We start from the raw sequence: 21,809 nt of genomic DNA, 5'->3' as shown, positions 1-21,809 counted from the left end.
ATAAAGTTTCGTGCATGCCAGGTTGGCTTTGAACTCACATGGCTGAGAATGACCTTAAATTTTGGATCTTCATGCTTCCATCTCCCCATGCCTGGACTATGAAGTACTAGGGACCGGACTCAGGGTTTTGCGAACATTAAGTACTCTAATAGAGCTACATCCCCAGCTCCTCTTTCTAACTTGTTATGTAGCTGAGGATGACCTTGAACTTCTAATTTTCCTGTTCTTCCTCCCAAGTGTAAGGATTACAGGCCTTCACCACCATGTCTGGCTTTGGATGGTTGATATCAAGGGGATGGAAACCTGGTTAATGGAATGAGGCAAAACAAGAAGTTGTCAGCGGGTACCACTGGAGTCCAGTGGGAGGTTAAAGCCTCTGGCTTGGTGGCATCCGGAAGCTCCAGTGTTCTCAGGGGCCTGTGTGCTCCACCTCTCTCGGCCCCCTTGGATTCTGGCAGTCTCCTCTCTCGGGCATATATCTCTGGGACACGGGACCGTGCCTGGCACACAGCCCTGACAGCTGTGGCAACTCCAGCCTCACTCCTCCCAGCATTGCAAGCCCAACAGAACCCCCTCTCCTTCTCAACCATTGAGCAAGGCTCTAAAATGAGGCTCCTCCAGGTCTACCTGCATGACAGGCCACAAGCTCGGCTTCAGTTTGCTCTTCCAACCACTACCTGGAGCCTGGTTATCGGAGCATAGACAGATCCGGGGCACTAGTGGTCTGAAGCCAACTGAAGTCCTTATGACTAAGCAGCAGGCACTTGGTCCACAGGGAGAGGAAGGGGTGGAAGAGCCTGGAGCCCAGGCACAGACTAGGGTACCTCCCACACAGCCCAGGCCAGGCTTTTTTGGAAGAACTGGATGGGGACAGCGATCCCAGAGGAGGGCTGTGAAAGGCCCCAGTCCCAGTCTGCAGCTTCTCCTTCACACTCACAATAAGCTTTCAGTTCCACATGGTCCCTGCTGAGCAGATGGGGAAGGAGAAGTAAAAAGGGAGAAGAGAAAGCAGATCTCGGCCCTCCCTGCAGCCTCGTGCTGGCTTTGCCGGCTCTAGCCTGGCGAGACCTAAACTGTCCCAGCGGGGATTCTGTCCCTTGCCCACTGTTCTCCAGGTGCCAGGGACTGGGATCAAGCTGGATGTAGGTGACTTTAGGGCACCAAGGATGGATAACACACAGGGTCAGGGCTGGGTGATGCCTGGGACAGAGGGCGTGATGTCTCTGTAAGGAAGGGAACACAGCAACCATAAGTTTCTCAGGTTCAGAGAGGGTGGAAAGCTGGCCCTAAGCCACACAGCAGGCAGGTGGTGAGTCTCAGCCTGACTCAGAAGGAGGAAGCCAAATCTTGACCCTTCGATCCTGTGCCTTCGATGCTAAATTCATGGGCCAGGGGTCCAGCCAGGGGATTTCCCAGCTTGGTTTCCTGGCAGGCAGGCAGGCAGGCAGCCCAAGGTCGGGAAGCTTCTTCCAGGGCCCAGAAGCTGCAGAGAACTACCGGTAGGTGGTGACTCAAGTTTCCAGCTCCTGCCTCTGTCCTAAAGGCTTCCTCAGCCCTCTAGACATGAAGGGTTACACAAAGACTCCACATCCTAAGTAGCATCAAGAACAGTGAGACAGTTCTTCCTGATGTCTACATGCGGTTGACGATGCTGCCGATCTGAACTCATAGCTGTCACGAGGACTGAGGAAAGGAAGCAAGTGTAGGTTGTCCCTTGGTGGGGTAAAGGGCTGTGTGGTATTGGTGGTGGTATATCCAGGGAACTAGAGTAGAGTGGGGTGGAGGATGCCTGGTGTCAGGGTGCTACGCCTGGCCTGACACTCAAATGGCTGCTGTTAAGTACATTGAGAGGGTGAGACTCAGACAGAGGGATGGATAAATAGGAGGAATCCTGAGGAAGGCCAGAGGAACAGGACTAGGGACATGTCTTGGGCTTGCTCAGTGCCAGACTAGCAGGCGGCCCCTGAAGCCTGGGCACTGTGTCCTCATCCAGCTCAGCTGTCCACTGGCGCCATCTCATGGCTGTAGGCTCTCATTACAGGGAATACTCTAGTCCCTGGAGGAGCCACAATCATTTAGAGGTCTGACCCCCAGGGCCAGCACCCCATCTTCCCTTAAGCCTTCAAAGTTGCAACAGTTCTGGGATGGACCCTGCTACCACCGGAGACTGTCCTGGGAACACCACAGGAGCTAGCTACTGGGAAGAAAGCCAGGTCTCTGTGGCTGCTTGGATTTCTTGGCTCATAATGCAAATAAACCGTAGGTGCCCAATTTGTACACAGCTGGCCAAATGTCTGCCTGAAATTCAATCTGCCTGGTCTCACTTTGGTCAGCTCCCAGTCCTGTAAAGTGGGTAGGCTCAGTGCACAGACGGCATCTACAAGGCTCCTCTACAAGGGACAGAGTAGGAAGGGTCCTCACCGTCTGTGGCATTTCAACACGCAGGTGGCAACTGTGACATTCTAGACAGCAGCTAAGAGAAACAGATGGGAGTGGGAGCAGAGGCAGGATGTGAGCCTATGAGCCTGGCCCCCACTTACCAGCTTGGCATTCGTTCCCTGCGCTGCCCTGCCCTGCCCCCACCCCTTGCCTCAGAGGCTTCACACCAAAGCCCATCGTCTTCCCCTCCGAGTGCTGCCTCCGCCCTGAAGAACACACCACTCACCCTCTAGTTGTCCCAACAGCTATAAAGCCCCATTCCTGTGCCCACCCCCACCCCCAACCTCATGAGACTTGCAAGGTCTTTGAGTAGAAGGGACAGCGACTCTGCTACTAGTGGAATGCTGGGAGAGCTGACAGCACGCAGTAGGTGTTTAATAAAGGCGTGGAGTGAAAGGGACGCATGGGAAATAAAGACTGGGAAGTAGCTAGGTAAGAAGTCCCCGCGTGGATTGTCCCCTGGAGGGAGGTGAAGACAGTCGTGTCAGTAGATGACCTACCTAATGGATAGAAGATGGGGACAGGAGTACAGGCTCAGAGAAGTGAATGGAATCCTGGTGGCTCAGGTGTCACAGCTAAGGGAAGGACCGAGAACACTGAGGGAGAGCTGGGTGGAAAGCCACCCGCTGGGTCTGCCCATGCCCAGGTCTTTCTGTCCCCTTGTCCCCTCCTCCCATGGCTAGAGAGGGAGTTCTGGGAAGGACGACTTTTGTTCAGCTCTGTGCTCCTCCAGGCTGTTTCCGCCAAGGTGTGGGGGGTGGTGGGGAGGTGCCGCCCCCCCATCCTAGGGCTATTTCAGTCAGAGCTATCAGGGCCAGGAAGCAGAGGAAGCTGTCCAGAGCCACGCCAGAGATGCTACAGTGTGGCTGAGGACAGGAGCGTGGGCAGCTCCGTGTCTGAGTGTCCTGAGTGCCCCAACACACTTGGAACTATCAACTCGGGACAGTGACGGGATGCTGTATGTGAGTGTCTATGTCATAAGGAAATGGGGCAGTATGGCGCGGGACAGGGTGGCTGGACAGTTTGGCAAACTGGGTGGCGTCTACTCAGCTGGGGACTCAAAGGAGGAACAAGATGGGCTCATGAACTTGGTGCAGTTTTAAATTTGGAGATGCTCAGGTCCTGGCTAACAGAAGTAGACTAAGAATCTGTCTGTGAAAAGATAAGCAGGGCTGGATGGGTCAGAGAGGGAGCTGGGTCTCAGTGGCCAGTGGCTCTGCCGTGTTGGGAACGGTGTGATGAGTGAGGAAGAGCAGGGTAAGGGGAGTGCGGAGAGGACTTGGGGGCCTTCAGGCAAAGCCAGAGGTCTGGACGGGGGCCTTAAACACCAGAAGAGGGACTTAGGTGTTTTCCTAAGAGCAGAGGAATCGCTTAAAAGGTTCCTATTGCAGGCAGATAGTCCAGAGAGAAGCTAGTCTAGGACTTAGGGTGCAAGAGTGGATGGCAGATGTGATAGCCAACATCAGCTGTCACCCACGGTTGAGGTTGAGGGGTCCCTCCCTTTAGTCATGCCCTGCATGAGTGGGAGCACTCAGCCTCAGAGACAGAGCAGATAGGGAGCTATGATGGCTGAGAGCCACTCCAAAGCTCCTTTTCTGCTGCTCTTGTTACTTCCAGGGGGAGGCAGAGTGCTGGAAGGACTGGCCTCTCCAGAGCGCTGGTGAAACAAGAGAACACCGTGGCTTCATCCACGAGTGGCCAAAGGCTCTCTCTGGGAGTGTGGTCAGTCAGCCACAGGTCTCCCTAAGGAAGCATAGGGACTCAGCTCCTTCCATCTATGCCTGTCCCACCCTGTTCCCACTTGGGGTGTCCTTCCTTTCTGCTCTACTGATGAAAAACCTCCTCAGCCACCTGATCATCCTTCTCTGGGGAAGGTCTTTTTCTTTATTTATTGACATACACCTGTCTGTCTGTCTGTCTGTCTATCCATTTATTCTGTGTGTAGAACACTTGCCACAGTGTACCCGTGAAGGTGCTTGCTGGGGTCGGTTTTTTTCCTTTCACCACTTGGGTCCTAGAGGTTGAACTCTGGCTGCCAGCCTTAACAGTGGACACTTTCTCTGCTGAGTCCTTTCCATCCTGTGGCTCACTCTGTCCCTCAGACTTGCAAACCGTAGCTAAGCTTACAATGCCGTCTCTGCCTGCATGCTAGGCTTATGTGTGTTTAACAGGCAGGACAAAGCAAGAGAAAGGAGGCACAAATGAATGACCCTGATGAATTTATGAGATTCTGTATCCAGTGTCTGTGGATGGTGGGCTCTGGGTCTGACTTTGTCTCTAACTCACTAACGTTGACCCTATGTATCCTCACCTCACAGAGTTCCCATCTCTGTAAAGCTTGGCCAGCTTGCTTCCTGATTGGTTCCCCTGAGAGCTGGAATTTCACTCAGGCCACCAGGAAGCACCTTGGGCTCTTTTTCTGTGTTTTGCCTACTTGTATGTCTGTGTGAGGGTGTCCGATCCTCTGGAGTTGGAGTTACAGACAGTTATGAGTTGTCATATGGGTGCTGGGAATTGAACCTAGATCCTCTAAAAGAGCAGCCAGTGCTCTTAACGGCTCAGCCATCTGCATCATGTGTGCGTGTGCATGCACATATGTATGCAGTTGCCATGGACACCACAGGTAGTTGTGAGCCTCCTGGTTTGGGTACAAGAACAGCAGCCAAGTGACTTGAGCTGCTCTAGTCCCTACCCCCCCATCGATACAACCCAAACCCTCATCCACACAAGCCCACCCACACCATAATCTATATAACTCCACCCTCCATCCACACAAGACCACCCCACCCCTCATCCATGTAACCTCACTCCCCATCCACACACCCCAACCCTCATCCACCCAACCCTCCCACCCCATCCCACCCTGTACACAATCCCAGTCCCCGAAGGTCCCCCATAAGGAAGTTCCCTGGAGCACCTGAGTCACCTCTCCTGTTTTACAGATAAACATGGCTTTCCAAGGTGGAATGCAGGCTGGGGACGTTGGTGCTTCCCTCCGTGAGCTCTGCGTGTGTGTGCACTGTCCACAGGGATAAACTGAGAGCCACCAGAGCTCTCTCTCTGACCTGGACCCAACCTGCTTTGAAAACAACGAGAAACACCAAATCTGGCACTTCCTCCTAAAACATCTTCCATCTTGCACGAGGCAGGTAAACATACCATTACTGCATCCCTACCCCTCAGGGAGCGCAGGAGAAGCCCCATGTGTGCTTCTAACCTTTCTGCTCAGATAGGGAAGCCAGAAGGTAAATCCCTACCCCCGAGATCATGCGGGTAGTAAGTACCTGTGATTTGAACAGAAGCCCATCAATGCATTCTCACAGAAGAGACATTTGACTAGGGTTCTGAGGGATGAGCAGAAAGAAGTTCATGAGGAGAAGCAGAGAGGAAATAAATAGGACAGAAAGAAATTGACTTGGGCCAGGGTGGTTTCACAGGCCTTTCATCCCAGCACTTGGGAGGCAGAGTCAGGGGAGCTCTGTGATTTCCAGGCCAGCGTGGTCTACAGAGTGAGTTCCAGGACAGCCAAGGCTACACAGAGAAACCCTGTCTCTAAAAAAATAAACAAACAAAGAGGAATTTCTCTTAAGTGTGGGCTTTACTGGAGTACACAGGTCCTTGCTATGAGATCAGTATGGATCTTTATGGGGTGATGAAGCTAAGAGACAACATAATTAAGGACACCATTGTTCAAACAGTGAGATGAAGGTGCGGGGCGAACGAACTGGGCTGCCAGTGAGTGTGCCACTGAAAGGGTGTGTATTGCTTCCCCAGACTCTCCGAACATTGGAATAGCAGACCTGAAGTTATGGAATGGGACAATGGCACTGTCCAGGCTCCAGGCTTGCCGCCCACAACCTGCGTCTACCGTGAGGATTTCAAGCGACTACTGCTACCCCCGGTATACTCGGTGGTGCTGGTGGTCGGCCTGCCTCTGAACATCTGCGTCATTGCCCAGATCTGCGCATCCCGCCGGACCCTGACCCGTTCCGCTGTGTACACCCTGAACCTGGCACTGGCGGACCTACTGTATGCCTGTTCACTGCCCCTACTTATCTATAACTACGCCAGAGGCGACCACTGGCCCTTCGGAGACCTCGCTTGCCGCTTTGTACGCTTCCTCTTCTATGCCAACCTACACGGCAGCATCCTGTTCCTCACCTGCATTAGCTTCCAGCGCTACCTGGGCATCTGCCACCCCCTGGCTTCCTGGCACAAGCGTGGAGGTCGCCGTGCTGCTTGGGTGGTATGTGGAGTCGTGTGGCTGGCTGTGACAGCTCAGTGCCTGCCCACGGCAGTCTTTGCCGCCACGGGCATCCAGCGCAACCGTACTGTCTGCTACGACCTGAGCCCACCCATTCTGTCTACCCGCTACCTGCCCTATGGTATGTCCCTCACGGTGGTCGGCTTCTTGTTGCCCTTCATAGCCTTACTGGCTTGTTATTGTCGCATGGCCCGCCGCTTGTGTCGTCAGGATGGCCCAGCAGGTCCTGTGGCCCAAGAGCGGCGCAGCAAGGCGGCTCGTATGGCTGTGGTGGTGGCAGCTGTCTTTGTCATCAGCTTCTTACCTTTCCATATCACCAAGACAGCCTACTTGGCTGTGCGCTCCACACCCGGTGTCTCTTGCCCTGTACTGGAGACCTTCGCTGCTGCCTACAAAGGCACTCGGCCCTTCGCCAGTGCCAACAGTGTTCTGGACCCCATTCTCTTCTACTTCACACAACAGAAGTTCCGGCGGCAACCCCACGATCTCCTACAGAAGCTCACAGCCAAGTGGCAGAGGCAGAGAGTCTGAGGCCCCAGGGGAGGCCCTGGGGCACTAGCTGCACTGTGTTTGTCACTGGGGCCATGGTGCCTGAAACTTTCTCCCCAAACCATATAGAGAAGCAAAACTTGGCTCAACATGCCTGAGCCTCCAGAATTTCCACACCAACCACAAAACTAAGACACCTGTGTTTTGGTGACTGGTCGATTCATGCTTTTTACATTCAGAACTCAGGATGTTGTGACAAGATAACAAGTTCTGGTCCAGCTTTGTCTACACAGTGAAACCCCACTGTGAAACCCCCGTCTCAGACAATCAAGGGTCTGCTAGACATCTCAGGATGTGCTAGGCCCTGGAATAGGAATGCAGATTCCAACAAAGGTCTTCTCTGCCTCCCTCTTCTTATGTTTACAGGGTGGAGGGGACTGCTGGTGCACTTGTCATGTGAGGGTAAGGTCCCTTCTGTACAAGAGCCGGGAAAGCTCACGTTCACATCCATTTGCCAAGACTTTTGCATAAGAGAAAAATAAATGTGTTTTTGTGGTTGGTGTTTCACTTTTGTTAATTTTTAAGCCATTGCGCCAGGCGGTGGTGGCGCATGTCTTTAATCCCAGTACTTGGGAAGCAGAGGCAGGCGAAATTCTGAGTTCAAGGCCAGCCTGGTCTACAAAGTGAGTTCCAGGACAGCCAGGGCTATACAGAGAAACCCTGTCTCGAAAAACCAAAAAACCAAAAAACCAAAAAATAAAAATTAAGCCATTGCAAGCCTGAGCTCTCAAGCACACAGACACAGACACACACAGACACAGACACAGACACACACACACACAGACACACACACACACACTGCTGAGACAAAATGAATCCTTCAGTCATCATCCCTAGATGAAAGGCAGGCAATGATTTAACTGGGTTAGGGGTCAGGACGTATGCTGGAACCTGATGGGAACTAAGAACAAGGGTTAGAAATACCCAGGAGGCAACTTAAAGATGGCTGGCCACCTAGGGAGGGTCAGCCCCAGGGTAGCTTGAGGTGGAGGGGAACACACACATGTCATATAACAGGAAACACAGATGACCAACCCATGGCAGGGATATTCCATCCTGGCTTCACAGTGCCTCCTAATGTTGAATCCCTACACACTTCTGTCACAACACCTTTGTCCACAAAGTCATTCAAAAGTTCATACAGCCATCAATACTCTAGATATATATGCACCTAGAATTATTATACCAACATGAAATTCTTAAACTTAGCAGTATACTAATAAGCAACAAGAAGTCCCTCCAAATTATCTGTAGGCAATGTCCTTTCTATGAAGTTATAAAGAACTAAAGCAGAGATGCCAAGGGTGTAACCACAGCACACGGGAGGCTAGCTCAGGCTACATAGATAGTTGTAACCACAGCTAGCTCAGTGGCTAGCTCAGGCTACATAGATAGTTGTAATCACAGCATACGGGAGACCAGCTGCTCAGGCTACATAGATGGTTGGAGGTGAGCCTGGACTATGAACTTTGTTTCTCTGCCTCTAAAAATATTTTTAAATTATACTTTATTTATAATTTTGTATTTTATTTATTGTGTGTGTAGAGATCAGAGGACAACCTTCAGGAGTTGGTTCCCAGGGATCAAGAGGTCAGAAGGTCAGTCTTAGCAGTGAGCACCTTTCCTTGTTGACCCTACGCACTATTTCAAAAGAACAACACAATTATAGAAGCTTATAATCCTGGCTACCAGAAAGACTGAGGCAGAATGATTGGGTTCAAGGCCTGACTAGGTTACAGAACAAGTTCAGGGCCAGACTCAGTAACAGGACCCAGGTTCAGTTCCCAGCACCGTGTGACAGCTCCTAAGTGACCCCTCTTGGGGCCTCCTCCGGCAGTAGTCACACGTATACATACATGAAGACAAAACACTCATGCACAAAAAATAACAATAAATCTGAAGACAAAACAAAAAGCCAGGCACAGTAATGCATGTAATCCTAACACATGGGAGAAGAGGCGGGAGATTGGGAGTTCAAGGCCATCCTCAGTTATACAAAGAGTTTGAGACTGGGATGGCTTAAGAGAGGTTGGAGAGAAGGAAGGAGAAGGAGAGAGATAATATGAGCACTCATTAGCACAGCTCTGAGATGAGTCTGAGGCTGTCCCTCAGTGGTAGGGCACAGGAGTGAGACTGAACTTAACTGTAAAGGTCCTGGCTGGGGTGCTTTGGTTTTATTTGTTTGTTTGTTTGTTTTGGTGAGAGTCAACCGAGTGACTGATAAGAACGTAAAGTGTACAAGAGGTGCTAACTAATGAAATCCTCATTCTTCATGGAGGAGGAGCCTGAGCCTCACGCTCACAGACACCCACATGGCAACTTACAACTTTCTGTAACTCTAGCTCCAAGGGATCTGGGACACATACATGCAGGCAAAAATACCCACACACATAAAACAAAATAAAAATAAAGGCGGCTGGCATGGGATGCCACTCAGTCAAGATCCTTCAACATCCTCCCTCCTCACAAGTAAGGCCAGAGGCCAGGCCTGCTTACTTCAGCCAAGCATAGGTGACCAGGCTCTTGGGGTCTACGACTTTAGCCTCCATATTCTCCATTTGTTCACCCGTGATTAGGGATAAATACCAGTTTCAGAAGTGACACGAAGATCAAATTTAAAAGTGCCCAGTGTTGATGGTGCATGTCTTTAATCCCAGCACTTGGGAGGCAGAGGCAGGCAGATGGATCTTTGTGAGTTTGAGGCCAGCCTGGTTTATAAAATGACTTCCAGAACAGCCAGGGCTGTTACACAGAGAAACCCTGTCTTGGAAAAACAAACAAACAAAAACAAAAAACAAAACAAAAAAAAGAAAAAAGAAAGAAAGAAATGAACAGTGTGAGGGAGCTGGAAACGCACACACTTCAGTGCTGAGCAGTAGAGTGACTACTGAGCATGCCCAAAGCCCTGGGTTTGATCTCAGCAAAGCAAAAGAACCCACCAAGCCGTGGGAACCATCTTTACGGAGGGAGATAGTGGACACCTAAACTTGCTTAGGGGAAAGCTGACCCACTGAGGCTTTCAGTGGGTCAAACAAGGCCGCTGAGGCTCAAAGAAGCAGCCCAGCAAGGCAGAGCAGAGAGGCGCAAAACCAGTGGGCTCTCTTCCTTGCCCACTAATTTTCCAGTGGAGAGGGCAAGATATACCTCATAGACTCTTTGAGACAGAGCTGAGATGCAACGGTGTGAAGGTCTTGAAGAAGGCCTGCTTTCATCTCCATACCTGGAGGCTTCCTACAAACTAACGGGTGATCCAGATCTAAGAGAGCTACCTTCTTACCCTGGGGGCTGTTCGAGCAGCAATCCGGCCTGGGGTCCTCCTAGAGCAGTGGTTGTCAACCTGTGTGCCTCACCCCTTTAGAGCCTAATGACCCTTTCACAGGGGTTGCCCGAGATCATTGAAAAACACAGATATTTATATTATGGGTTCACAAGAGCAAACTTACAGTTATGAAATAGCAACAAGAATAATTTTATGATGGGGTCACTACAACATGAAGAATTGTATTAAAGGGCTGCAGCATCAGGAAGGTTGAGACCCACTGTGCTAGAGGCTGTCTTCCCTTATCCTGCACTTAGCATTCCGCCCTTCTTCTTGATCTCCACTGAGCTGAGTATCTTTGGCTGGGACCCATATGGCCCTGGGGTTGGTTGGGTAAAGCATTTACCACTGACCTTAAGTGCTTACTAAGTGAACATTGGAGGAATGGAGCCTGCACATAACAGAGCTGGGTGAGGTTGAGGCAGTCCAGACTGTCCTCTATTCCCAAAGAGGCTGAGCTCTGCCCACCACCCACAAAGAATTTAAAGGAAACAACCTCCTTCTTCATCAAGATGTCTGAAAAAGCGAGATGATTGACGACTTTAAAGTCTGATTTAGGTCACACCAAGAGCTGCCCTTTCTCTCTGACTTCTGCAATGGCTATTGTGACTTCTCTAATAACATCTATCCCCAAGGGTGGCCCAAGGATTAAATAAAATACTTAAAATGGTTCCCATACGTCCTAGGCAGTCCATATATTTTCATTCATTTAAACCCTCTGGGCAAAGAGGGACCTAACAGAGGTGGGAAGTTGACATCCCAGTAACCAGAACAATTGTATACTTGCCAGACTTGCAGGGGAGGGAGGGGAGGTCTAGGGTAGATCATTGTTGCAGCCGGAGAGACACCTTCCCGGTCTGGAGGGTGGAGCACCCACAGGTAGGAGTATAGGTTTGGCGGAGGTAAGTTGAGGGCGTTCCCGTGCAAACACCTTTTGTGCAGGAGGCCAAAGAAAGGGCAGAGTGCTTGGCAAAGGGGGCAGGAAACGCCTATAAGCAAGTGAAACTATCCTAACTCGTCTATAGTTGGTTGTGGGACGATGAAGTTTTATCTCTACAGTTTGGAGAAAGCAGAGAATCCTGCCCGCAGAGGGCGCAAGAGCCACGTACCCCGACCGCAGAAAGACGTGGGGAGCAGAGTCTTAGAGATGAGAGGCCGCTAGGCCTTAGAGGGTAGGGGGCGTGGCAACTGGAAAAATGGCGGGGGAAGTTGTGTGTAATGGTCCTGCGTGGTGGGACTGCTAAAGCAGCATTGGGTGGGTTAAGGGACAGTCAGCGAGGGACAAGCCAGAGGGTGGTGGGAGATAGGTGGAGCGTTTGGGCGAGTGAGGGGCGGGATATGGGCGTGGTGCGGCGGGATTCGCCACTGAAGGACGAGTAAGGGGCGTGGTCTGAGCAAGGTGGGGAACCACGAGCTCTCCGGTGGGCCTGCCCCACCTACGTCTCCCTGGGCCCCACCTCTTTTCCGGCCAGGAGAGTTTCTGAGTGTACCTGAGTTTCGGTGTGTACCTGAGTTTGTGGGTCTTGGGTTGCCATGTTGGAGCCCCTGCGGCAGAGGTTCCCGCGTGAAAGCGGGAACTACGTTATGCAGAGCTGTCCACTCTCAGCTCCTGTGGGTGTCTGGACGAGTCCCCAGGGAGGATCAGCCCGCGGCTTTCGCAGCGGACTCCCCTAGAGGGTCGTTTAGGTCTACAAATGTCCTAGCATCCTGTTTCTCCTTCGGCTCCTCCCCGATTCCCTCCCCCCACAGTGTTCCCAGCCTCGCGCGCTCCCGGAGCCCACCCCCTCTTTTGGGCGCCAGGCCCCGCCCCCCGCCCCCTTTTCTCTGCCTCAAAGTTTATTTGCAACAAAAGGGAGCAGAGAGCTAGCTGCTTAGGGGGAGGGAAAGAGAGCCGGAGCGGGAGCTCGAAGGGAGGCAGGCCGGCCACCGGGCTTGGCAGGCGGACTTTGGGTGCAGGAACCGAGCCTTAGGCCCCCTCGTCGGCAGGACCGCGATGCCCCAGGCCTCTCCCGCAGAGGCTAAGGCTGGGCCTGGGGTCGCCGCAGGGGCGAGAGGGGCCGCCCAGGATGGAACTACTGTCTCCTGTAGCCGCGGAAACTTGATCTTCGACCGATAAACCTCTGCTCACGTCTCCGCACCTTCCTCCACAGCCGCCGCACGCTGCGGGTGCAGGACCCAGGCTCCTGGACCGTGGCCACTGCGCGCCCTCGGAGTGGGGGTGCAGGGGGGGTTGGCCGCGGCGTCCCGAGGCCAGCCCCCCCGGAGTGACTGCCACCAACCATGGCGGACGGATCACCTCGGCCCCCACTTTATCGCAGCGTCTCGTTTAAACTGCTGGAGCGCTGGAGCGGCGGACCGGGGCCGAGGGAGGAGGACGCGGACACCCCTGGGTTGCGGCGCCGAGCTTCGTGCCGGCCAGCCGCGGCAGTCCCGGGCCAGCCCTCCCGGCGCGTGTCCAAGCTGGCGTCGGGGCCCCCGGCCGCCCCCGCGCAGCCGCGCCCGCTCCGCAGCCTCTCGCCATCGGTGCGCCAGCTCTCCCGGCGCTTCGACGCGGCGCGTTTGGACGACGACTCCACTGGTACCCGGGACGGGGGCTGCCCCTTCGGCACCACAGAAGAAGCAGCGGAAGGCTCTGAACGTGGGGCCTGGCCCAGCGTCACCGAGATGCGCAAACTCTTCGGCGGTCCGAGCTCCAGACGACCCAGTATGGACTCTGAGGCCCTGGGGTCGACCAGCCCCGACAGAGCTTCGTGGGAGCCCCTAACTCGCGATCCCCGGCAACCTCCGACGCCACCTCCTCGAACGTGCTTTCCTCTGGCTGGACTGCGTTCTGCGCGGCCGCTGTCCGGGCCCGGGATCGAGGGGAGGCGACGTCGGCAGCACCAGCAACAGGAGCGGGCGCAGCGTCCGGCGGATGGTTTACATTCTTGGCATAGCTTCTCCCAACCGCAGGCCGGGGCCCGGGCCTCCTCCTCCTCCTCCTCCATTGCCGCCTCCTCCTATCCTGTCAGCCGCAGCCGGGCTGCTAGTTCCAGCGAGGAGGAAGAGGAGGGACCGCAGCCGCAGCTAGGGCCTCAGAGTCCGGCCTACCTCGGCGGCCACTCTTCCGGCAGTGACGAGGACCCCGATGGTGAGGATGGCCGTCGCTGGAGAGGGAGAGGTCACCGGCCTGGGAGCTCTCTGTTGGTTCACGGCTGCAGCCAGGACAGTGACGAGCTAAATCCGGGAGGCTTGGGATCAGCGGGAGGTGTCGGAAGCCCTGAACCTCCAACGTCTCCAAGAACCTCAATGGAGGATTGGGGTACTGGCACACAGCCATGCTTCCCAGGTCCCCAAGAGAGCTTAAGGCCTATGTCCGACACTGGGGGTGCACCTTTCCGTGTGGCTAAGGTGAGCTTTCCTGCGTACCTGGCCAGCCCGGCTGGCTCACGAGGTAGTAGTCGCTATTCCAGCACTGAGACCCTCAAGGATGATGACCTATGGTCAAGCCGTAGTTCTGTGGGCTGGGGTGTATATCGATCCCCAAGTTTTGGAACTGGAGATGGGCTCCTTCTGCGGCCCCAGACTAGGTCGCGCAGTAAGGGACCTGTAGGCACTGCCAGGCCGCTGAGGGATGGAGGACTGGAGCTAGATAAGAACCGACAACGCAAGTCCCTATCGAATCCAGATATCGCCTCCGAAACCCTGACGCTGCTCAGTTTCCTGCGTTCAGACCTTTCAGAGCTGAGGGTCCGAAAGCCCAGTGGGGTCCCTGGGAACAGTCCCCTAGATGGCAGAGACTCACCATCAGCAGGTAGCCCAATGGAACAATCGGAGTCCACGCTGTCTCAAAGTCCGACGTCACCCACCACCCGGCCCACCCTCAAGGACCTGACAGCTACCCTACGCAGGGCAAAGTCATTCAGCTGCTCAGAAAAGCCCATGGCCCGGCGCCTGCTCCGCACCAGTGCCTTGAAGCCTAGCTCCTCAGAGCTCCTACTGGCAGGTTCTGGGGCAGAGGAGGACCCATTGCCACTCGTGGTCCAGGATCAGTATGTACAGGAAGCCCGTCAGGTTTTTGAGAAGATACAGCGAATGGGTGCACAGCAGGACGATGGAAGTGATGTCCGCCCTACAAGTCCTGACTGGGCAGGGGATGGGACCCAAGGGCAGCGGTCTCAGGAGGAGCTCTCTGGCCCTGAGTCCAACCTGACAGACGAGGGCATTGGAGCAGACCCTGAACCTCCTGGTGCTACCTTTTGCAGCCTAGATCCTGCAGGAGTGTGGCGACCCCTTTCCTCAACTTCAGCTCAGACAAACCACCACCATGGGGCTGGGACAGAAGACAGCCTGGGTGGAAGGGCCCTTGTGTCTCCTGAGACCCCTCCAACTCCAGGTGCCCTCCGCAGGAGACGAAAAGTGCCACCCTCAGGCCCTAACGGAACTGAATTAAGTAATGGGGAGGCAGGGGAGGCCTACAGGTCCCTGAGTGACCCTATTCCACAGCGCCATCGGGCTGCCACCTCTGAGGAGCCCTCAGGGTTTTCTGTGGACAGCAATCTTCTGGGCTCGCTGAACTCTAAGACAGGGCTTCCAGTGACCCCAACTATGGATGAGGGCCTGACCAGTGGCCACAGTGACTGGTCTGTGGTTAGCGAAGAGAACAAGGACTATCAGGAAGTCATTCAGAGTATCGTTCAGGGGCCTGGGGCCTTGGGGCGGGTGGGAGAAGACAGGGTTGCTGGCAAGACCCCCAAGAAGAAATCTCTGAGTGACCCTAGCCGCCGTGGGGAGTTGACTGGGCCTGGGTTTGAGGGCCCAGGAGGGGAGCCCATTCGAGAAGTGGAGCCCATGCTGCCTCCATCCAACAGTGAACCTATCCTCGCAGAGCAGTGGGCAGAGCCGGAAGACCCTGCTCCTGCCAGGGGCAGGGCACAGTCAGAGAGGTCCCTACCTGCCCCTCCTGCCTCCTCCACTGCCCACCCTCACTTCCATCTTGACCCCAAGCTGACCAGTGCTCTCTCCCCTCGGCTCACCCGTCGAGGCTCCAAGAAGCGCCCAGCCCGGAGCAGTCACCAGGAGCTTCGGAGAGAGGAGGGCAACCAGGACCAGACTGGTAGCCTGACACAAACCAGGTCCTCCTCCAAACATGTTCGCCATGCCAGTGTGCCTGCCACCTTTACACCTATTGTGGTGCCTGAGCCTGTGACGTCTGTGGGACCCCCCGTGGCTGCGCCAGAGCCTGTGGGCTTTCCTGTTAGAGGTCATCCCTCCTTGCAGGCACCATCACTTGAGGATGTGACTAAACAGTACATGCTGACCCTTCACTCTGGTGACGTTCCTGCTCCAGGTCCTGTGGACCTACCCTGCTTGCCTCCCTCTGCACCGCCCTCCACTGAGACCAAGCCCTCTGGGGCTGCCAGGGCAACTCCAGATGAGCCAGCCCCAGCGAGCAAGTGCTGTAGCAAGCCACAAGTGGTAAGTCCTTTGGAAGGAGACTGAGGGAGGGTACATGAGAGCCATGGGCACCAACCTGACAGGACCTGAAGAGGTTTCAGGATGCTGCCAGTGTCAAAGGGTCTGTCTGTCTGTCTGCCCCAAGGTATTTTGGTGGTGGTTGCAAAGGCCCTTGAAATGTTTCGCAGAGACTTGTTGATGAGATTCCCATGGTTCTTTGCTAGAAATGCACTAGAAGTGTGGATGCAGGTGATAACATTGAGTCAAGGCTCTGTCCTCAATGCCCAACTCTCGGCTGATCTCATTTCAGGCCAGTTCACATGCTCTTGCCTTTAAGTCTATTCCAAGACCTGGGAGACTTAGGGACCAGCCTCACTTTAGGGATCAGCAGAGGGCTTCAGGGGTCTTGTTCTCGTTTTCTGACCTTGGCCTTTCTTGTGGCTTAACCTCCTCATTTATAAAACTGGGTCTGAGGGATGTAGATGTTACAGATCCACCCCAGGTGGAATCGTGCAGAGCTGGAAGAGTCCATGTTGTGAGTTTGGGTAGTCCCCAGGACCAGTGCCAACACACGAGTCTTCAGCTGGAGGAGCTTCGAGCTAAAGTTGCTAGGGAAGTGTGGTGAGAGACTGGCTTCTGCTGAGCCTTGGTGGCAAAGGCCCCTTAGAGGGATTGAAAGTAGTTCTGATCCCTGTAGACAGGGCTGCCTCTGTGAATCAGGGTGGATACTCTGGCCCCTCATCTTGCCTGCCTGCATCTGTTCACCTTCCCACCTCCTTCCTGTTCATCCCGGGCCTCGAAGGCTCATTCCCACCCTCCACAAAGCTCTCCCATCTCTTATCTTTGCATCAGCTATGCCTGGGTTTTGGCTATGGATTCAGACTGGCCCTAGGCAGCATCTGCCCTGGCATGGGAGAGTTTCAGCTAGCTTTGCAGCTCTGGGCTGGAAGCTGAGCTCAGGGATGGCCTAGGGTTATGTCAACTGTGGCCTGCCTCAGCTCCCACTGTGTTGCTGACTTCAGAAGCTGGGAAACCCTACACCCTGGACTAATTTGGTCACTTGGCCTTTCGGAGCTCTTCAGGGCCCTCTAACTCCCTGTCTCTGTTTCTCTCCCCTCCTTTCTATTTCCCTGTCCCAGGTCCCAGCTTTGCCCTTCCTTCTGGAGGGGGCTAGGGGTGGACAGTCAGGGAATTGGCAGAGGAGACTTTTGGACCTGGCTTTCCTTCTGAGACCCACATTAGCGGAGCCTGAAGACCAGGGCCAGTTCTGTGGAGGATGGGAGAAGGGAGTCCCAGCTTCCTTTTCCATATAATGGGGTCCTGTGGGAGTATAGTGAGAATTGAGGGGACCGCCTATGGCGTCTGGGGGACAGGCACTGAGGTCAAGGAGTAAAGAGTTCCTAGGACTGGCTTTTGTCCTGCTTCACATTCTCCACATCCTCCCTTCCTGGGAGCCGTGATGCAGAGCTGTTCTCTCATGCAAGCTTCTCCTGGCCCCACAAGAAGCTTTCTCTGACATTTCAGGTCCTCCCACTTCTCCAGGCCTGGTCGGATGTTCTCTCTCACCCCTTAGAAGAGAGATGGGCGAGTCTGTAATTAGAAGAGTCAGACTGGAGAGCCACAGGACTTGTCCCATCCCTGTTCAGTGGATTGCTCTCCCTTTCTGTAGAGTGGAGATAATGGACTGATGCCCAGAAGGCTCTGTAGGTGGGTGATGGTGTGACCATTCCCTCCCTGGGGACAGGAGGGAAGACAGAACAGCCTCTGCTGCCTCAGCTTCTTCTCGGTGGCCAGGTTTGGCCTCCTCCTCCCCCACTGCTGTCTAAGCACTGGACCCAGGGTCACCTGGTGGACTTTATTAGGCTCAGAAAACATTCGCCATGCCTCATTCCTCGCCCCCACATTAAGCCTGGAAGTTCTTCCATCTGCTACCTCGAATCCCTTCTTGTTATCCTTGTCCTTCTGGCTTCAGAAAGATGGGGTGCAGCTGTCCACTCCCCCCTTCCTGCTGGCTCCTCTTGAGCAGACAATGTTCCCTTGTCTCAAGCTTGGGGCTCCAGTCACGATCCCTGCACTGTGGGTGGGGATGGTGTGGCTTGGCCTTCAGAACGAGAGGGGGACAAGAGGAGTTGTCTGTCATGTTCCAGCCTGAGGCAGTATAAAGCGCTCAGAGGAGGGGACTGGGGGTCTCAGTAACCCCAGACTTTATCTTGAGCAGGCAGTCCCTCATGCTCAAGTGTTGCTCTCGGGTCAGAACTTCCCCATGTTATAAGGAGTCAGGAAGCTCGGGTACCACGCACTGCTTAGCCTCTTGCTCTATCTGGGCCAGTCAACTTCAGGACTTAGTTTTCCCATCTGATCTTTGAGGTTCTATAGGAGAGGCTCACTGCAACCTGGCTAAGGGTGGGGTCGGGAGAGTCAGTGTGAGCAGTGGAGAGAGAAAGTCTGCTCTCTGTGTACTGCGAATGCGGGCAGCTCAGCCTGCGGCTCACTGAAGCTGGGCTGCACAGGCCTTCTTCCTGTTTCTCCTATTCCCGGTCTCTGGCTTCTTCCAGTTAGCTCCAATAGTTACCACTGTGTTGTCCACGGCCCTCCCTTTGCACCAAGGCATTCCTGTTGGGCTTCTTGATAGTTCATGTCTTCTGCCTGGTACCCCTGAACCATCTGTAGCCCAGAAACAGGTAGTGACTTGTCTCTGAAAATCGTAGATAGCTGAATTCACAAGACTTTGGCATGTTGAAGTAGCTGTTGCACTGGCTGTTGTTCATTGCGTGCTCATTTTGTGGCAGACACCAATGGTTTCTTGTCATGTGAACGATCGAGTATTCAGAGTATTGGAGTCTCTCTGAATCTCTGAAGCTTATCAGTGTCTTAAAGAGACTGGATCAAGGAGTTGTTCCCAGTTTCCAAGTGAGACTGGCCTGCCATCTGAGAAGGGGCGTAAGTCAGGAACACTTGGGGCATCCCTTGCATGTTGTATTGTAGCAGCCTGAATGTGTTCGTGATGGTATTTAATTCACCAGGGCCTGGTGTTGGGTAGGAAGAATTCTGAGACCCAGAAAGGGAGAGTGCTGAGCCCAAGGTCACACCACAAGGCCAGGCAGAGCTGGAACCAAGCCCTAGAACCTCTGGCCTTGTTCCTCTCCCACTCACCAGCAGCCCTGGCACCCACCTCTGCCTGCCCAGATGCCCCTGCCTTCTGCGGGGCTGGGCGGCAGTCCTTCCCACCACTTTTGTCTGGCTGGCTCCCCCTTGGCTGGGACTTGTGGAGACAAGTTTTCCTCCTGCCCCTCCTTGGCACTTTACTGTGATTCCTCCCCACCCCCCCATGGAAACTGCTTCCGTGGGGAGGGGATGAGGTGATAAGGACTTTTGGAATTCTGAGTAGTACCAAATATCTATAATTAAAGTCTTGTCACCCAGCAGGAGGGTGGGATGGGGGAGGACAGGCGAAAGGGTTGTCCTTTTCAGGGCTTATTCCCTGCCCCCCTTCTTTCCTAGGACCCTGTGGTAATGGAGGAGAAGAGTTGCTCTCCAGGAATGAGCCCACCCAGCAGGGAAGAGTTGGGGGGGAGGGACCAGAGTTGAGTGTGACATTTTCCAGCCCGACATTTCTGGAACCAGCTGGATCTGAGACACACTGCAGCTAATCCTGTCCCCAACCCCCTCTGCCAATGTTAGGGACTTGTCCCTCCTTCCCTTCCCCTGATGGCTACTGCAGTGGTGGAGCCATCCCCAGGCAGCCTGGGAGCAGAGGCGCTCGCTCGGCTGGGAATGGCTGGGAATCGGCTGGTGCCTGGTAGAGGAGCTGGTGAGGTGAAGAAGCAGCTTGCACGCAGGCCTTGGAACCTGGGAAAAGGGCAGGTTCTAGGAGGGGGGCATGACATGAGCAGAGGCCAGGAGGAGGCTTTTCCTGGATAAGTTGTTGCAATAGCAGTTTGGATTTAGCATCTATGTACTATATATACTATCCCAAGCACCCGGTCGCTGAGTCAGGCACCATTCTAGTGTAGAGAAACAGCAGTTCCCAAAACAGAGGCCTGCTTTTATGGCCCTTCCAGACTGGTAAGGACACATATCTCCAAAGGAGGACACTGTCAGAGAACAGAAGGTTCGGGGGAGAAAAATAAAACAGGGTAAACAAGTTGAAGATGACAGACTGGGGTACTATTTTAGATCATGGGGTCTAGAGAGGCCTTTGAGCGGAGGTGGTAACATCTGAAGTTCAAAAGAAATGGGGGAGGAAGTCGGGTAGCTTTCTTGGGGTCCAGGGTTGGTGGGGAAGCATACTGTGGAAAGAAAAGAACACAGCAAATGTCCTGAGGCGTGGACACTGGGTAGTGAGGGTAGATCTTGTGGGCCACTGGGAAGACTTGGCGTCTATCTGAAGTGAGAGCTAGTCAGCGTCAGAGGGCTCTGAATAAGATAACGACCCAAGACGCTGTGTGGCGCTAGATAGCAGGGTCAAGCATGGAAGCCCTGAGTCAGTCAGAAGGCCAAGCTAGCCCGGGCTAGGCAGAGATGTGGAGGGGGGGGTTCTAGGAGTCCAGACATCTAGTACCTAAGAGGACAAGGTGCTACTTCTGCCAGATGTAGTGGTGGCACATGCTTTTATCCCAGCCCTCAGGAGGCACAGGAGTCTGAGTTCGGGAGTGGCCTGGTCTGCATAGCGAGTTCCAGGCTAGACAGGGCTGTGTAGTAAGACACTGTTCCAAAACAAAGTAGAGAGCCCTACGGCTACTGGAGGGCCGGCATGTCACATACTGGAGCTCGGAGCTCAGCATCCTGGCACTGTCCTTCCTTTGTCCATCCCTGAGAGGCCTCAGAGTAGAAGCTACTCCAGCAGCTTGTGAGGTATGAGAGGGACCATTGAGGGGGGCAAGATGACAAACTGCTGCCCTACAGGGACTTCCCTCAGGGACTAAGAGGGCACCTCGGTCCCCAGTGACCCAGGTGGGAGCACCACGTACGGCAGGTGTGTGACATGCACTGCAGCCACTATGGCCCCTACACAGCGCTAACTTGTGTCTCTAGAACAGGGAGCGTTTGCCAACCACAACAGCCCTGGCCCTCCCATCTAATCCCAAGCTGGGTGAAGAAGCAGGCTCTAAGCCAGCAGAGTTTTGCCCAGGGCCCCATGGCTCACAAGTAATGTGGGCCTAGGTGTCCTGCCTCCAGGTCATACATTGGCCTCAGAATTCCCAGTGAGTCAAGTTGGCAGAGATGGTGATGGCAGTCTGGGGGAAGGGGGAGCCTGTGTTTCCCAGAAAGACTTGTAACCCTGGCACACACATTGGGAAATGTGCCCAGGAAGCCTGGCGCCTTGCTGGCAGGCCCTGAAATGGGGGCCCTGGGTCCTCGGGAAATCACAAGCTAGTCAGAGAGGATGCCTTCTCCCACAAGACTTGATACCCCAGCACTGCTCAGGCCTCTGAGGCCTTGTAGACGTGGACAAAGGCAGAAAGACAGTGCCAGGCTGCTAGGCTCGGAGCCCCAGTTCGTGACATGCAGGCTGTTTGAACTCCCAGCTGGCCCTCCGGTAGGTTCACTGGGGTGATCTGTAGCTGTAGGGTTTCACTGAGTTGTCTGGCAGACTGCGGGAGGTCTGCCCAAGGAATGAGGAGACCAGGGATGCAGCCGAGTCTCACATGTCCTTCCTGTGAGGCCTTACCTTGGAGACCCTTGGAGCCATGAGTACCTTTGTGACTTTGAGCCCCACGATTAAGCTCCCCAGGGATGCTGGGGCTGCTGCAGCTATGATGGGCAAGAGCATCTCCTGAAGACCAGGAAGTGCTGTCAGGT

General features: G+C 54.3%; 2 protein-coding genes across 3 annotated transcripts in view; both read left to right on the top strand.

Annotated features, from left to right (window-relative positions):
* Positions 1–7,692, top strand: part of P2ry6 (pyrimidinergic receptor P2Y6) — a 37,619-nt gene extending 29,927 nt beyond the window's left edge. Inside the window, exons 2-3 of one of the 2 annotated variants that reach the window (XM_029543788.1) lie at positions 5,469–5,588; positions 6,214–7,692. In XM_029543788.1, coding sequence (XP_029399648.1) covers positions 6,248–7,234 — 987 coding nt within the window. In that variant the 5' untranslated portion in view covers positions 5,469–5,588; positions 6,214–6,247 and the 3' untranslated portion in view covers positions 7,235–7,692. Of the gene's footprint in view, positions 1–5,381; positions 5,589–6,213 lie in introns of both variants that reach the window. The other variant, XM_021222670.2, reaches the window with a different exon arrangement.
* A 4,736-nt stretch (positions 7,693–12,428) lies between these two features.
* Arhgef17 (Rho guanine nucleotide exchange factor 17) overlaps positions 12,429–21,809 on the top strand; it is a 58,625-nt gene continuing 49,244 nt past the window's right edge. The window contains exon 1 of the mRNA XM_021191408.1: positions 12,429–16,028. Coding sequence (XP_021047067.1) covers positions 12,852–16,028 — 3,177 coding nt within the window. The 5' untranslated portion in view covers positions 12,429–12,851. The remainder of the gene's footprint in view (positions 16,029–21,809) is intronic.

The sequence above is a fragment of the Mus pahari genome, chromosome 1, assembly GCF_900095145.1.
Source record: "Mus pahari chromosome 1, PAHARI_EIJ_v1.1, whole genome shotgun sequence".
Classification (NCBI taxonomy): domain Eukaryota; kingdom Metazoa; phylum Chordata; class Mammalia; order Rodentia; family Muridae; genus Mus; species Mus pahari.
The sequence above is the reverse complement of the archived record's forward strand: the minus strand, read 5'-3'. Positions and strand labels throughout refer to the sequence as shown.